The 18,495-nt window shown below is 38.7% G+C and overlaps 1 protein-coding gene across 27 annotated transcripts in view; it reads right to left on the bottom strand.

The window, feature by feature from the left end:
- The window catches only part of CFAP20DC (CFAP20 domain containing), a 239,958-nt gene that overhangs the window by 59,933 nt on the left and 161,530 nt on the right, over positions 1-18,495 (bottom strand). For 14 of the 27 annotated variants that reach the window (XR_011994359.1, XR_011994362.1, XR_011994361.1 and 11 more), the window contains one exon: positions 3,189-3,392. Coding sequence is in view for 22 of the 27 variants with exons in the window: in XM_072720554.1 (XP_072576655.1) it covers positions 3,189-3,392 (204 nt within the window). In the remaining 5 variants the exon portion in view is untranslated. Of the gene's footprint in view, positions 1-3,188; positions 3,393-4,912; positions 4,958-18,495 lie in introns of all 27 variants that reach the window. The other 13 variants (XR_011994358.1, XR_011994360.1, XM_025985448.2 and 10 more) reach the window with 1 other exon arrangement.

Raw genomic sequence — 18,495 nt, 5'->3', positions numbered from 1 at the left:
ATCAGAGAGGGTTTCATGAAGCAGTGACATGTGAGTTGGGTCTTGGAAAAACAAGGGAATGTTCCAGGTAGAGAAGAGGGATGGAGAGTCTTTCCAGGCAGAGGGAAGAGCATGATGAGCAGTGACACGATTGACATGATTTGGGTACAGGGCATAGCAGTGACGGGTAAGCTGCACGGTGTAGCTTGGATATGGGGGCGTTTGTTCTATGTTGGCTAGGGGTGGGTAATGATGGCAAGACAAGCAAAGATTCATTTCAAGTTCTGTTCAAGGTGATGGAGAAACAAGTAGGCTATCTTGTGAAAGGAGAGACTCTACTCTCACTTCCATGGATTTAATTCTGTTCCTTTTCGGAACTTGGAATTCCTTTTCCCTCTCTTTCCACATGATGAGCTTGCACTCATTCTGGAACACTAGCTTAACTGTAGTTTTCCTTCTCTGTGAAAGTATTCCTGAAACCAACAGATAGGAACAATTGCTTTCTTTGATGTGGGCCTCTCTTCTATATCAATTTGACCTCAGAGCAGATGATCCTCACCACCAGGTGCTCAGACGGGATGTACAGAGGTACCAGGAGACTGAGGGAATGCAGATGAAAAATCAAGTGCTAAGGTTATGGTGTTAAGTAGGGAGGGCTAAAATCCTGAGGTTTTTTGGATTTGGAAATGAAGGTGTGGGAGAAGTGAGATGTCTTCCATATTTCTGGGAGTGTGCCACTGTGGATCGCAGTGCCACTGAGATCCACAAAAAGCAGGATACCATTGTGATAAATTTATAAGTTCGTTCCTTTCTTCTTTTTCACTCTCCCTACACAACTTCTAAAGAGAAAGGCATGAGCTCTCAGAAAGACCACAATGGTTCTTGTAAATTGCTCTATTTAAACTCTATATGAGCAACAAGCTGCAGAGTTCATTAAGAAATGCAATTTTCCATTTGGTGCTAGTTCCAGTATTGAAATAGACTGAATTTGATGCAATAATAAACATATCTTATGAATACCAAAGGTGGGCTTTTCAATTATTTTCTCAGTCTAAAAAATAGACTGTTTTCTATTTCTCATTTGTTCAAATGGAAGGGTTATCAAGTTCATTACCAGTGGTGTTATTTTTGGCTATATACTTTTAGAGCAGAGTAGTTGTTGTGCATGAGGACTGTAGTCCTTGCCAGCACAGGACAGTGATGAGAACACGGTATCCAGGGCAACCAAGAGCTCAGCCTTTTCAGTCCATAAATAATCATTCCTTAGTTTGCCCTTTGTCACGTTGGTCTCCAAGCTACTTCATGACAGAATGAGCTCGTTCAGGAGGCCACTGTTCTCTTTCTTACTTTCCGTTTAAGTGACTGCTGAGGAATATTTTATAAGAAAGGCAATATTTCAATTCCATTGTAAACTGGATTTGCAAAAATCTGCAACTTATGTTCTTAGATCTGGCTACAAGAATACTCTGGCACAGGATATTTTTTTTGGTTGGGTAGATAATCTTTGGCACCAAGCTTGCTGGAGGCCTTGTGCATACTTGATCATTTAGTTTAATGAAAAAGTAAGGCAAGAGAAGCCTGGAGGGTGGCAAAGTAGGGATAAAAAACACTCATGAAAACATCATTCTTCCCCTACATCTCCTTAAAGCCAATCTGAATTCTTCCATAAAGATGTATGTACTCTCCAGAGCAGAAATGACACCATCCACTGGATATCGCGGGCACACATGTGGCAAATTAAGTCACACATTGAGAAGTCACCCTGTCATGGTGGTGAGAAGTTCAGACTCAGGAGTCATGCCAAGCTAAGTCTGAATCACTACACTCAAGAGTCTCCATTTTCTCACCTGGAGAAACAGCACTTACCACCTAAGACAGCAGTAAGGCCTGAGTTAGATGACAATGGAAGTCCTAGTGCCAGAGCCTCTGAGATTTCTAACATCTACAAAGATTCTGGAGACGTGGAAAAAAAAATTCTTGGGAGAGAAAATTGTAAAATTAGTAAATATTTAATTAAATACTTAAAACATATGTTATCCACTGTCAACTACGCTTGAACTCACCCTTTACATAATTTTATATAAATATAATTACTCAATTTCATATTTCCTTTCACAAATTGTATAGGAAAAAGTGATATTTACTGTTGGATGAAAGTGTATTTTAATATGTTTGATTTGATGTTGAATGTGGGCCTTATAAGTAAGTATAAGTAAATTATAAGTAAATTTCCTATAAGTAAGGCCTATGGAGGTCTTAAAATGTCTCTGGGTACTTAAGGAAGTGGTAGCTCTAATTACCACTATTAAAATTCTGATTCTACTATATTGCCTTATGACATTTTTAAAGCTGTATGGGACTGTTCTATCAACGTTTCCGCTTTGTCTTTCCAACTCAGCCATAACATCCCCAAGGACAGAAGTGAAGAAAACAGACTGAATCAAAACACTGGGCTCTACTCTGGGCTCTACCACTGACCAGATGTGATGGCTTGAGCCCAGGATAGTTTAGTTTCTTCACCTGAAAGACTTTGACCTGATCCAGGTCCTCTGCTGGTCTATAGTAAGGAGGATGGGCCATATATAAAAGTGCTTTAACTGTAGAAACATATGGGGAAAATATAAGCTGTTGAAGCATCTGCAGTGCCTACCACGGTCCTCAGACACTGGGAGGAGAAAACATCTTTTCTGTTCATTCATTTAACAAATACTGAGCCCTCTCTATGTGCCATGGCCTGAGCTAGAAGCTGTGGATGCTGTCAGACACCCAGAATTTAAAGTAAAATTATTCCTTTTTGCTTTCATTGTATGTTTATATATATATTACCCCACAATTAACATACATTATTTGAAGGTAAGAAAGACAATTTAAGAAAAGACAACGCCCTCAGATTTAAAACACTATTTCACAATGGGGCCCTGAATATTTCTTTCTTTCTTTTTTTTTTTTTTTTTTTTTTTTAATATTTCTTTAGTTTACTTTTAAGTAATCTCTACACCCAATGTGGAGCTTGGAGTTACAACCTCAAGATTAAGAGTCGCATGCTCTACCAACTGAGCCAACCAAGTACTCCTGAATGGGCTCTCAAGATTTCTCATGGAGAGTGTTCTCATGCTGGCTCTAGTTTTCCCAGGCAAGGCTGGGCTTTGTTAGAAAGGAGTCTGACCTTTATTAAGGCAATAAACAAATACCCAATGTCTTGGACTCACAGGTGGCAGGCAGGAGTTCCAAGTGGTTGTATCATCACTGCTGGTACTGATGCTGACGTTACAGTTGTCCACCTGGGATGCACTCAGGCCGTGGGAAGCCCCTGTGTCCTCCAGTTCTTCATTCTGTTGCCGACGCAGGCTTGCTAGCATTTGCAACTCAGATTCACTCATCTGGCTGGGCTGATAGTTTCTCCAATCATATTCCTGATCAAAACAGAAGAAAGTGACATAGTACAGGGTCACTTGATTGTTCTTAATTTAATAGACAACCAACAAATGTTACTCTAGAGCCTTCACCCCTTCAGTGGCTCTCCACTGACCGAGCCCAGACCCCCAATGTGCCTTTATACAATGCCTGCCTCACCCGACTCACCTAGTCTTTTTGCTTCTGGCATATCAGCCACACTGTCACTCAGTAAGGTCCTGAAGAGCATCAAGGTCATGTCTGCCTTAGTGCCTGAGCAAATGCTAGCCCACTAGCCCGTGTGTCCCACATGCTGGCTAATGCCTAGGGACCCTTTAGGTCCCAAATTATGTCATCTCCCTGGGAAGCCTTTCTTGACAATCACAAACTGGGTGGCCCCTCCACTAAGTGTTCTCATATAAATCAGAAGGTGTTCATTTTTTTGTATTTATCACAATTGGAGTTATGTAATGGTTTTTGGCATTCATAGGTAGTCTACAAGCTCTACAAAGGCAAACACAACGATTGCATTATACTCACTGTATTTCCCATGTCTGGTACTTGACCAGTAGTTGATGAAACAAAAATTCAAAAGGTTCTCTTTTTTTTAAAAAAGAAAAATTACTTTCCATATAAAAGTCCAGTTTATAAGAATACTGATGAATTTCATCACTGTGAACATTATGACCAAACACATTCAAGTTATAGTAAGATTGAGAATGACTAATTCTGATAAAAGCCATCAAATAAAATCTAATCTTAAAGTGGGAACATGTAAGTTTTGAAAGCCAGAAAGACCTCACAGCTATAATAAACACTTATACTGATATGGACTTTACTATACATGTAGTCTGTCAGGCCTTTTCCCCCCAAGAATACTACTACAAATATTTAGAGGGTAACATAAATATTCTTTCAATGTACAGGGAAGAAATTGTCATATAGAATTTTTAAAGCCTTTTCTTTCTCTGTGGTCTAAACCAAATTTGATAGCAAAGGTTAATTTCAACATCACTAAAGTTAGCAAGCATCACATCTGAGTATTGATTTACATCTAGGACTGCCATATAACTTAAAAACAACCTTGAAATTTTCTTATCCATCTGCAAACATTGGTTATGCTCAAAAAGGTTTGTTTCTTTTTTTTAAAGATTTTATTTATTTATGAGAGAGAGACAGAGAGACAGAGATAGTGACAGAGATATCAAGAGAACACGAGCGGGGAGGAAAGGGAGAAGCAGGCTCTCCGCTGAGCAGGGAGCTCAACATGGGGTAGACTGAGCCACTCAGGTGCCCCTCAAAAAGGTTTGTTTCATGGGGCACTTGGGTGGCTCATTCAGTTAAGCATCTGGCTCTTGATTTTGGGTCAGGTCATGATCTCAAGGTTGTGGGATTGAGCACTGCATCGGGCTCCACATTGGGCATGGAGTCTGCTTGGGATTCTCTCTCTTCCTCCCCAACCCCCACATTCTTCTCTAAAATAAGGGTTTTGTTTCATGACACACTAGAATATTTTAGATACTCAAATCTTCACACTTACTTTCTCAGAGGACCCTTTGATACAGCTGCTGCCTTCTCTTCTTTCCTGCCTCATAGGGATGTAAAAAGTTAAGAAAATATTAATTAAAAAAAAGTCCTGGTGTTCTTATGAAGTTTTAAATAAAGCACTATCATTATCATAATTTGGGGATTATGAAAGCTTGTGATCTAATAATGTGATGTAGAGATTTTCTGGAAAGTTGCTAGTGGAAACTCATTTAAAATTTTAAAACTCATGGCTCCAGTGGCCTGGCACCCTCAGAGGCTATGCAATCTCTAATAGGAGATTTCAAGAGTATTTAATATGTTTTGAGAGTTCCTGGGACAAAAGAGATATCACAAGAAGAACAAAATTTATATTCTAATGAAAGACACTTAAAAGAAAAACATAAATTCATTAATTTACTCTACAAATACTGAGACCCTATTATGGGCTAGGAACTGTTGATGCTAAGTCTGCTCAGAACTCTGAATTTTCATGAATTTATTTCCTACAATAGTAAAATGTATTCTGACAACATGTTGGAAGAGGCAGGCAAAAATGAGCCGAGAGAAAGAACTGACTTTCTTCAGGGTCTGGTGGCAGAGACAGGTAATTAACTTAGTCCCCTGATACATTCTTGATTTGTAATCTCTTAAACCATTTCAAAATCACTGGAAAGGCTAAATCACTTAATATTATATAGTTTTTAAAAGAAGGCTTGTAAGAACGTCTTCACATGAAAGGGGACTCTAGCACAAGATGGCATCTAACTAAACTATACAGCTCAGGAGAGGCAAGTGCCTTATCTAATTCTATCTCCAAAAGGCCCAAAATGGTACATACAACCTAATTTTGTCCTAAAATATCCTTATAGGAAAGAAAGGAGACATTATCAGTTGGATTTGTTTTAGGAAGGAGGTAATGGGCTCAAGGCTATACAATTCAGCTGTGCTCAGATTCCCAGGCGAGTCCTTCCCTCATGAAGCCAGTTGAGCTACTCATTTTCTTTGATCTTCAGACATTTTTAGAAGCTAAATACAGTGAAGTCACAAAGACAAGTGAGATGTGGCTCCTGCTTTCACATGCTTTACAATCTAGTAGGACAATCAAGAAATAGAAAGAAATGAGTATAAAATAAGGTAGCATGGGGGTGCCTGGGTGGCTCAGTGTCCGACTCTTAATCTCAGCTCAGGTCTTGATCTCAGGGTTGTGAGTTCAAACCCTGCACTGGGTTCCATGTTGGGCGTGGAGTCTATTTTAAAAAAAGGTAGCACATATTTGGGTATAGTACTAGTTAATCACGCAGTGTCTTGATCATGATTAAAAGGAAAACTGATAATTCCAGCAAAATGATAAAACACAACAAACAAAAGTAATAACCTTATAACTTGATGCCCTTCGCCTCTCAAACTCTCAAGATATTAAGGCAGAATAGCTTAATCCATCAAACATGTGCCTATAGAATGTTGTGAGCCCCAGATAAGAACTGGTTTTACTACGTTTTTTTTTTTTTTTTTTTTGGTTTTACTAAGTTCTAAGGCTAAGTTCACAATGGTGGTGTAGAGTCAAAATGAGACATGGGCATGAAGTTAGTAAGATCAGGTGAAGAAACTCATTCCATTCTATATGGATGGGAGAGTAATAAAATTGGGAGGAAATTAGGCTGTTATTCTCATTCTGGAACCTAGAAAATCTCTGAGACTCTCTTTCTGAATCAGATTTGCATTGTGACAGTGGCTGACATTCCAGCATAGAGGACATCATGCAAAAAAAAAACCTCTTCATAAAAGTCTACCATATTAACCCTGACTCTTTGTATTCTTTTAAGTTACACCAAGATACAGAAACTGCTACTACAAAGGGATGGTGGCTGTTAGACCAGAACATAATGTGAAAGGCATGTGAGAAAACGGAGATAAACCATAGTCTGGCATTTCAGAAAAGAGAGAGGTCACCTCTTGTAGCATCAGTCAAGCCTCATGGAGGAGACGGTCTCTAAGCTGGACCTCAAAGGATAAGAAGGGTGATATGACAGCACATTTTTAAAGTTTTTTTTAAAGATTTTATTTATTCATGAGAGACACAGGCAGAGGGAGAAGCAGGCTCCATGCAGGGAGCCCGACGTGGGACTCGATCCTAGGTCTCCAGGATCACACTCTGGGCTGAAGGCAGATGCTCAACCTCTGAGCCACCAAGGGATCCCTCATATTCTTTTTTTAAGGCATTTTTAAAAAGATTTTATTTATTCATGAACACACACACACACACACACACACACACAGAGAGAGAGAGAGAGAGAGAGAGAGAGAGAGAGAGAGAGGCAGAGGGAGAAGCAGGCTCCACACAGGGAGCCCGAGGCGGGACTTCATCATGGGACCCAGGATCATGCCCTGAGTCAAAGGCAGACGCTCAACTGCTGAGCCACCTAGGCATCTCAATGGCAGCATATTTTAACCATCAGAACATGGTTAAAAGCATGGTTAAAAGCATGGTTATAAGCAGTATGGAGCTTATATTCATAGAAAGCATTAAGTACACTAGAAATACTTATACATACTGTTTCAGAAATGAAATCAGCAAGAGTTCCAAAATAACAAGGATGAAAATACCTAGAATTTCATCTATAGCTTTTGGCTTCCACTTCCCTGGCCAAGTCTTATTAAAAGCCTATGATTCTGTCAAAAGATATATTCTTATTGCATCATATGATATCTCTATTTTTTATTTTTTGAGTAACCTCTATACTGATCTCTACCCAAAGAAAACAAAAATATTAATTTGAAAAGATATATGTGCCCCTATGTTTACTGCAGTATTATTTACAATAGCCAAGATATGGAAGCAGTCCAAGTGTCCATCAACAGATGAATGGATAAAGATGTGGTGTACACACACACACACACACACACACACACACACACACACAATATTAGCCAGAAAGAAGAATGAAATTTTGCCATTTGCAACAACATGGATATATCTAGAGGGTATTAATAATGCTAAGTGAAATAAGTCAGACAGACAAAGACAAATACCATATGAGTTCACTTAAATGTGGAATCTGAAAAAGAAAACAAATGAACAAACAAGCAGATTATTTAATTATTATTAATTGCTGCCACTTTACTCTGGACCTACTTAGTAGGGGCAAAGAAGGCATTTTCTAAAGCTGGGGAGTCAGTTTCACTGCTAGTTTCAAATTTGTATTATTAAGAGTTTTGAATCCGTAATTATAAAGTTTTGGAAGTTTTTTAAACTCCAACACAATAGCAAGAAAAGTAGCAGAAGTCCATTTTCCAACGCTAATTTTAAACCTCAACTGGCATTTTAATATGAAGACTAATCTCCTCTCTATTGCTGTTTGCAGATAGTGTTTAATTTCTACATTGACATTTTAAATACAAGCTGATGGTAAATTAGTATTGCAGGGTATCTCTTCACCAACTAGTACCCCTTGAAGATTTGTTTCAAATTTCTGAGCATGTATCTCACAGGAGAGTTGGCCCTCATTCACTGGTGACACAGGCCCACAGAAGATAAGAAAGAAGACAGAAAACTCAGGCATGAGTCTCAAGTGACACATGACTGAGCAAATAACCCATTTACAATGTATGGTAGATTTCAGCATATCTCTTCACAATGCAGAGAGGTAAATCGTATGAAGACCAAGCTGCAGTACAACTTGAAAAACTCTGCTACATTAAAGGGATGCTATGTCAACCTAACAGCAGAAATCAGGAGGCACACTATTCGAAAGAAACAACTGGTCAGAATCTAGACTGCATTTTACATCAACGGTATTCGTATTGACCTAGTATTACTTAACCAGACCCAATGCCACCTCTGAAATGTCTGTCACAAACACTTTGGCTTGTAACCTGGAGACACTTACAACTCCTGACTCAATTCACACTTCATCATCTATGTATACTAACCCCTTAAGAATGTCTCAGTAGAGAATTCTTGAGTAATTTAAATCCAATAGTAGCAAAAGTCCTTGCAAAGAGGCAGCTTTCTATCTCACAGATATAGCTCTCTTTTTGAGGAAGAAGAGCATGAAAGTATTTTTTAAAAAAGATTCTTATTTTGATGTGCTGTATTTGTTTAGAATACCCTTTTCAATAATGGCTTCCACACAACATACTTCCATACGTTTTGTCTCAGTAGTCAGCCTGCTAATTTTCAGAAAGAATTCTCTGACAACCACAGCTCAATTCTTATAAACCTTAAAGGGATTTGATAAACAATTTGTAATTTCCCAGCATCTATCTACCGAGTTCAGGGTACTTCTTGAGTTTAACAATCAACTACAGACGAAAGGAATCTAGTAAAACCAAATGGAACAGGTTTTATATTACATTCAAGGATATGCCATCTCTAAGATGACTGTAGCCTTGTATATGGGATAAGCACAGTAGTCATTCAATACATGGTAGTTTAAAATATTATTTAAGGAACCAAGAGGAAAACAATTACTGAACCTGCTTATAGAAATGGAAATAGCAGAGGTAAGCCAACTGACGTTTCTGGAGTGGGAAGATAACTTTAAGTTCAGATTGTTTTAGAATGTAGAATAGTTTGGTTGTAATACAGTAATGACAGATATACCAACTGTGCATCCTTCTGCATATTAAAATACTGTGAAGTGGGGTGCCCAGGTGGCTCAGGTGGTTAAGTATCTGCCTTTGGCTCAGGTCATGATCTCAGGGTCCTGTGATTGAGTCCTGCAATAGGCTCCCTGCTCAAGGGGGATCTGCTTCTCCTTCTCCTTCTGCTCCCCCCTCCCCCAGCTTGTGTGAGGTCTCTCTTGCTCTCTCTCTCTCAAATAAATAGATAAAAATAATGTGAAGCTTAAAGTGGTGGCAATGGAAGTTAAATTGCCACATGATCATAGGATTTTTTTAAAAAGATTTATTTATTTATTTATTTATTTATTTATTTATTTATTTATTTATGATAGACCTAGAAAGAGAGAGAGAGAGAAGAGAGAGGCAGAGACATGGGAGGAGGGAGAAGCAGGCTCCATGCCGGGAGCCCGACATGGGACTCGATCCTGAGACTCCAGGATCGCGCCCTGGGCCAAAGGCAGGCGCCAAACCGCTGAGCCACCCAGGGATCCCTGATCAGGATTTTTTATTTTGAGAGGCAGAGATGGTGCACACATCTGTGAGTGAGTTTGGGGTGGAGGGGTGGGGGGTGGGAAGGGCAAAGGGAGAGGGAGAGAGAGAATCCCAAGCAGGCTCCACACTGAGGCTTGTTTTCAAGACCCTGAGACCACAATCCCAGTCAAAATCAAGAGTCAGACGCCTAACCACCTGAGCCACCCAGGTGCCCTGATCCCAGAACTTTTTCAGTGACCTTTAATGGGGTCATGGACTAGGGTAGTAGAAGGTGAACCAACTTTTCTGACCAAACTCTCTTGAATTTGACACTCCGCTTTGTCACTTACTAGATGTGAACTATCCCTGCTTCCTGGTCTGTCAAACAGAAATAAGTGAGACCTCTTGTGAGGACCGGACATGGAGACTGGATGGAAACCACTGGGCACCTTGTAGAGGACTTGGCATGTGGCAAGTGCCCTAAATTCTTAAAAGTCACAAACAAGGTTCTTGAATCAAAGACCCCGATCTCAATGGGTCAGCAAATACTGTCAGCCTAAGGCCTCTTCCATAAAATAGGAAAATGGCAAGTATGATTTGCTCCTTTAAAATTAGGAAAACCATTGTATATACAGACGAATACCTACTATTTGCTCTGACATGGATGGAACTGGAGGATATTATACTGAGTGAAGTAAGTCAATTGGAGGATGATCATTATATGGTTTCACTCATATGGGGAATATAAAAAATTGTGAAAGGGATTATAGGGGAAAGGAGAATGAATGGGAAGAATCAGAGAGGGTGACAAAACAGGAGAGACTCCTAACTCTGGGAAACGAACAAGGGGTGGTGGAAAGGGAGGTGGGCGGGGGGATGGAGTGACTGGGTGATGGGCACTGAGTGGGGCACCTGACAGGATGAGCACTGGATGTTCTACTATTTTGGCAAATCGAACTCCAATAAAAAAATATACAAAACAATAAAATAAAATTAGGAAAACCAAGACATCAAGGCGATGGATTTCTTCAATAAACATTTGACTAGTAGGATGCTAACCTTAACATTAAAATACTGGAGAACTGACGGTAAGAAGTTATAGTGTGTTAGCTAAACAACTAATCTGTTTCAATTGCTTCATACTTCTGATAGTCTCAGTTTTTCGTCAAGTCTTTCTATCTACAATTTCTGAAACTTCTGAGAATCTGAAACTGCTCCTTTTCATTAGAGGAACTAGCACATTGTTTGGAGATATGAAAATGTCCTAATGACTTCTGCAGTTCCATATCATCACCCAAAATTTGGACCATAATTCCATTTTTAATTATTTTAAGATACTTCTACTCTGGACCATTTTGCTTTGGTCAATAACTAAATTAGACACTAGATGCAAAGAGTTTGTTTGCTCAAAGGAGTAAGTTTGGACTGAAAACAAAATTGAAGCAAATTCCACCTGGAAAATTTCTATGCTTAATGCAAATCCTTTTACTGGTAGCACCAATGTTATTTAATCACCAAACTCTGTAGCTCCAGCGATATCCCCAGCAGTGCACTGACAGATAAAATTCAGATAATGACTCTGGTTTTTTTTTTTTTTTTTTCAGAGGCAAGGAAAGAGTATAGTTTTGACAAAACATGAAATCACAAACTCTTCCCCAAAGGCAACTCATTGGTAGGAGTGTCCAATGTAATAAATGACACATTCTCTCCATGGTTAACACTATGGTTTATAGTGTTAAGTGCTACTAGTCTTTCTATGTTTAATTCACCCCATCAGCCATGAATGGGTGATCTATAATTTAGCTCTGGGAATAAGGCAGACACACAGAGGGAACTCTCTGGGGAATGACTGGAGAAACACCAGGTCCTGCTTCTAAATATTTTTCTCTCTTCAGTGAACACTGAGAAAAATACCAACACGCTACCTGACCATTAATTCATTCTTATGTCAGCATTTGATTCAATTATTAACAGAGGACAAGAAATGCATATAGCTATCACTTATTGAACAATACCAATAATTAGCTTCTGGAATTTTATTGAATTTGAAGAAGTTTGCTTTAGAATGCTAGGCACACTGGTTTGTATTTCTAACTACTCAGACATGAGTAGAAGAAAATACCTTGTCGGATTATGAACCTATTTCATTTAATACTCATTATGACCCTATGGAATAAGTTTTATTATTTTCTCCAAGGTGATAGATGAGTTAACTGAGGTTCAAGGAAGTTAAGAAATGTGTCCAAGGTCACGTAAGTAAAGAGAAGCAAAGCCAAAATTAAAATCCAGGTCTGTCTGATTTGAGTTGGTACTCTGAGCCATGGTGTCCACTGCTCTTGACCTCTCAGAAGAATGAAAATGTAGATAGACATGATCTTTTGGGAAGGTCCTGAAGGTAGCAAAGGTGAAGGCCATCTATCAGGTGGCCCAGGAAAGCATGAGGCCAGTGGGCCAAGTAGTAGTCTTGGAATGAGGGAGAGTCACTGGGTGAACTTGCATAGTTGGGCCAGGATGATTGACATATGTATAGCACACAGGGCAACCTAACCCCCAAACAGGTGTTTTGCAACAATGGAATACTGTTATAACTGAAGGAAGTCAGGGGTCAGAAAGACATTTAGAATTCTTCAAACAATGGGGTATTTGTTGGAAAGACAGTTGCAAATGGCATACTTGCGTGGCAAATTCAAAGAGAGACAAATGGTTTCCCTTCGAATACAGAGTATTATATATCCTAGAAAATGCAGAACTTTATGTAATGGAACAATGCCTTTAGAACTCTAAGATAATTTACAAACTCATTTTCCTCCAAGTTTGTAGAGTACAAACTGCAGAGAATAGTAAACCTCTATTATTTCAAAAAAAAAAAAATATGGGCTCATGTTCATCAGGGAGGCAGTCAAACTAATCCTTTTTTCATTATCCAAAGGAAAAGGCTTGACAATTAAAAAAATTATACCATGGCTTAAAACACTTTTAACAGCGTCCTTCCATAATTTAGTTTTTATTTTTTAAAAATAAAAATGTGAAAACTAAACTCAAAAGTCATATGGGATTCATTCTATAGTTTTTTTTTCCTATAAAAAGTCAAGTCTTATTTTTGCTAAGACTGGAGAATACATGAATTTGTAACTGGTAGCATATTTTGTCTTTCTTTTGAAAGTAACCATTTTTTAGTAAGTTCAAACTTTTTCTAGAACCACAAAGCCTGTTATATAGGCCTTTTTGTTTGTTTAAAGATGCACATAATGACATTTATGGGTTTAAAATGATTCATTCAAAACTGTTTGAATGCAGTCATACATGTGGAAAAGTTTAATTACCAGCTATCTACATGGTTACAATATTACCCAGAGGGCTGTACTTGTTTCTTAATTAAAAATATTTGAACTTAATAATAGGGAACTCTATTTAAAAATGAATAAAACATTGCAAGGAGGAAGTTTACCAAGTAGTTAGCAAATCGATTTCCGTAAGTGTTCCTTAAGAATTACTAGTCCTCTGGCATACCAGGGGATTAGGAAAATAGTTCTCCTGAATCTCCTTTTGTAAAAGCCTTTAATTGTCCCTTGTCATAAAGTCACTTCACGTTGGCACTTTGTGAGAGCAGATTTTATTTTTAAAGACTTATTTATTTATTTGAGAAAGCACACACATGCTCAAGCACAGGGGAGGCGGAGGATGAGGTGAGGAGGCAAAGGGAGAGGGAGAGAGAATCTAAAGTAGACTCCCTGCTGAGTGTGTAGCCTGCTGCAGGGCTCCATCTCATGACCCCTGAGATCATGACCTGAGCCCAAATCAAGAGTCAGACACTTAACCAACTGAGCCACCCAGGCGCCCCATGTGAGAGCAGATTTTTAATGGGGTGTGTCCACTTATAATTCCTGATTGCAGTAGCTTGATGGTTGAGTTGATGGCTCAGGTCTGCTCAGTCTTCCAGAACCCAGAGAACTACATAACCATCCTCCTTTTGCTCAGATCCCAAATCTGAGAGTCATAGTTAATTCTACCCATTTCCTCTTCCCTATATCCTGTCTGTCCTAGCTCCCAGTTATTCCTGGGATCTACTACTTTTCTTCATCTCCACTCTGATCTATCAGAGTAATGCCTCAACTGCTTTCCCTGCATCCACCCTTGACACAGCAAGAGGGAAGTTTTGGAATGTAAATGTCGTTGCGTTGTTTCAAACCTTACAAAGACTTATCATTGCATTTGAAGTAAAGGCCATCCTTCTCACTGTGGCCATCCTGATCTTACATGATCTGGACCCTGTGTGCTGCTCTGACCTCATCCTTCACTACTTTCCCCTTCTTCTATGCCCCAGCTACGTGGATCTTCTCTATTTCCCAAAGATGCCCATTTTGAAGCTTTGTACCTCCTGTTCCTAATACCTGAAACATTATTCCCAGGTTCTTTGCATGACTGGCTTCATATTAAACTTTAGATCTCAGATCAAATGTTATCTACTCCATCAGATAATATCTAAAGTACCCACAATTCTAGCCAATCCTGTTCTCTATTACATCACCTTGTTTTTGTCTTCCTGCACCACTTATCATAGTTTATAACCACTTTATGTACTTGCTTGTATGTCTTTATTGTCTTAAGCCCCCCAAGGAGACAGGCCTCATCTGTTTTGGTTGATGTATCTCTAGTTCCTGGGAGGAATACCTGGCCTGACAAGCACTGAGCAGAAGAGGAGATGCTCTCACTAATCCAGAAGTAGAACCACAACAGCCATAACTCATCACCTAGAAGTCCTTTATATTAATTAATTAATTAATTAATTTTAGAGGGGAAAGTGGGGGGAAGGGCAGAGGGAGAGGAAGGGAGAGAATATTATGCAGGCTCCATGCAGTGCAGGGCTCCATCTCACAACCCTGATATCATGACCTAAGCTGAAATCAAGAGGCAGATGATTGACTGAGCCACTCAGGCACCCTTAGAAGTCCTTTATTTTAGGAACCCAGCTTAGTGGTAAAACCCTCATACATGTCAGTGCTTTACATGTGTGGACTACAATGCTAGCCAGCAAAGGTAATTTCGTATCTGCATTCATATAATATTAGACAGACTTCTAGTCCCAGGATAATCATCAAAATTTTCCTCTTGCATCAAGTACATTTCCTAGGAGTCATACCAATAGAATCTTTCCAGGCCTGACTAAGCTCATCATGTCTGTGTTAGATTGGAAAGGAAGTAGAACTATCTCTATTTGTAATGACACGATCTTGTATTCTAAGAAAATCCTAAAGAATTCACAGAAACAGTATTAGAACTAATTAATAGCAAGGTTGCAAATTATAGAATCAATATAAAAATAAATTGCATTTCTATGAACACTAGCAATGAACAAATAAAATAAAATTAAGAAAAACAATTCTATTCACAATAGCATAAAAAATGTACTTAGGAATAAATTTAATAAAAGAAATGCAAGACTTACATGCTGAAAATTATGAAACATTCCTGAAAGAAATTAAAGACATAAATAAATGGAAAGATATCCGTGGATTGGAAGGCTTAATACTGTTAAGATGTTAGGATATATCCCCCAAATTGATTTCTAGAAGCAATGCAATCTCAGCTGCCCTTTTTGCATAAATGGACAAGTTGATCCTCAAATTTCTATGGAGATGCATAAACAATCCAGAAAAGGAAGAATGAACTTGAAGGAGTCACATTTCTGATTTTAAACCCTACTACAAAACTATAGTAATCAAGACAGTGTGATACTGCACAAGGATACACATATATATAGAACAGAACTGGTAAGTCAGAAATAAGCTTTTACATGTATGGTCAACTGATTTTCAAAAATGGTGACAAGACAATTCAATGGGAAAAGAATACTCTTTCAACCAATAGTGCCGGTATAAGTAAATATCCACATGTAAAAAAAAAATGCAGTTGAACCCCTACTTTCCATTAGAGACAGAAATTAGCTAGAAATGGATCACAGAACAAAATTTAAGAGTTAAACTATAAAATTCTTTAAGGAAAATATTGGAATAAATCTCTGTGATGTTGGATTAGGCAATGGCTCTGACAAATGACATGAAAAGCAAAAACAATAGAAGAAAAGCATTGATAGATTGGACTTTATAAGATGACAAACTTCCATGCTTCAAAAGATAGCCTCATGAAATGAAAAGACAATTTACAGAATGGGAGAATATATTTACATATCATGTATCTGACAAGAAACTTGTATCCAAACTCTTACAACTGGACAATAAAAAGACCAATAATCCAAAGGAAAAATCAGGCCAAAGATTTGATAGGCATTTCTCTGAAGGAGAGGCTAATAAGCATATGAAAAGATGCTCAACATCTTTAGTCATTGGGGAAATGCAAACCAAAACTACAGTGAGATATGACTTCACACACACTAGGACACACTAGGCCGGCTTAAAACAAAAAGACAATAACAAGTGTTGACTAAGATGTGGAGAAATTCCCTCAACTCGCCTTGCCCGTGGAAATGTAATATGGTGCAGCTGCTTTGGGCAGTTTCTGGCAAGTTAAATGTAAAGTTCCATATGACCGAACAATTCCACTCCTAGGTATATACCCAAGAGGACTGAAAACATATGTCCACACGAAAATGTGCATATGAATGTTCATAGCACCATCTTTTATAATAGCCCAAAAGTGGAAACAACCAACTAATAGATGAATAAACAGATATGGCATATCCAGATAATGGATTACTGTTCAGGCATAAAAAGACATACAAGCTACAACATGGATGGAACTTGAAAACATTATGTTAAATGAAAGAAGTCGGACCCAAAAGGCCATATACTGTCTGATTTCATTTTTATGAACTGTCCAGGATAGGCAAATCCATAGACAGAAAGCAGATTAATGGCTTCTGGGAGTTTAGGGGAAGCAGGGAATGGGGAATGTCTACTAATGGGGATGGAATTCTTTTGGGATGATAAAAATGATCTAATATGAGCAGTGATGGTTGTACAATCCATGAATGCACTAAAAAAGGCAGAATTCTATATTGTGTGAATTAAATATTAGTAAATTATTAAAAGTCAATGCCATGGGTTTCTGCGATCTGGGGGAAAATCCCATTGTGGGGTTACCAAGCACATAGCACTCTTTTGAGAAAACTTGTTTCAGATTCTTAGCTGCAGTTATTAAATGGAGAGAATGTCAAGTATTAGCACCCTTTCAGTATGACCATGAATTTCTTTTTTAAATGGTGTCTCTGGAAGAACACTACATTCCCCCTATAAATTCATTCTGAAATGGGGTAAAGTGCCAATGCCTTCAATAATTTTACATCCTATTAAACTGAGGTTATCACATTCACAAATGTGAGCGACACAGATTGTAGTGATCATGTGGGTTATTAGAGATCACATTTTATTAGCATGAATTTTGACACTGAGGTCAAAACCTCTCTGCACAAATGGTAAGCAGTGCCTTTGTGCCTTTATCCCCTCAACAGAGATAAAACTCCTTCCCTCTTTCATCCTTTTGAAGAGATTGCTCTGTCAGTCTTCTCAGCTGTAAAATGGATGAGTGAAAATGGCATATGCTGCCCAGGAGCCCCTGTGCAGAAGGCACCTGGGTCAGTCTGGGCTTGGCAATCAACAGCAATAAGCTGTGAGAAAGATCCTCTTGGAGCAATTGGAATAGTCTCTGTGAACTGGCTTATCCTCAAAGCCTCTCAAATGAAGAGGATGGTGTAAGGGAAAGTTGCCTACTCTCTCTCCAACCTTTCATTTTCTCCTGCTATCATCGGAGAGCGCTATTTTTCAGGCAGTGTGCTTGGCACAATGGCCAATTCTAAAAAGTTCATTTGTGCCTCAAGCTTCCAAGCTGATTTTCATGCTCTGGCTTTATTTCTGGCTTTATTTCTATAAGAAAGATGGAATGATTCAAAATAACCAATCTTTTGGATATATTAGGATGACAGATTTTACCTAATAGAAGGGTGGTGGCAAAAAAAATTAGCAGGGGCAGGGGTGGGGGGAATGGAGTGGAAGGCTTCTTAGAGAATTGCTTTGGCTCTGTTTCTGGCAGCCCAGTTTTGGCTGCAGTCAAATAAAGCATTGTTTTAGAATAGATCTCTAAGGTTCATTTATTACCTGCATTCCACTTATTAGCACACCAAAGAAAAAAATTACAGATAGGTATTAGGTAGAACATCTGTTTTAGAAATATTTCCAAAAAAAAGGATAACATGCAAAAATATTACTGACCACTTTCATCCTAAATCACCATAAAACAAATCCATTTTCATGATGTTAGATGATTCATGCATGCATACACACATGCATACGAACATGAGAAATAAGGGGAACACACATTCCAGTTGTATCTGGGTCTTTCTTGTGGAGGGGTCACCATTCCCATAAGAGCCGGTACATGTTTATGGAGCCCAGCGTGGTGGTCCAGGTAGCAGGTCTCGACTCAGACAATCTCCATTCAAGTTCTAACTCTTCAACTAGCCAGCTGCTGTCCTTGAACACCGTGCAT

The sequence above is a fragment of the Vulpes vulpes genome, chromosome 9 (genome assembly GCF_048418805.1).
Source record: "Vulpes vulpes isolate BD-2025 chromosome 9, VulVul3, whole genome shotgun sequence".
NCBI lineage: Eukaryota > Metazoa > Chordata > Mammalia > Carnivora > Canidae > Vulpes > Vulpes vulpes.
Note: the sequence above shows the minus strand (reverse complement) of the source record. Positions and strands in the feature narration are given on the sequence as shown.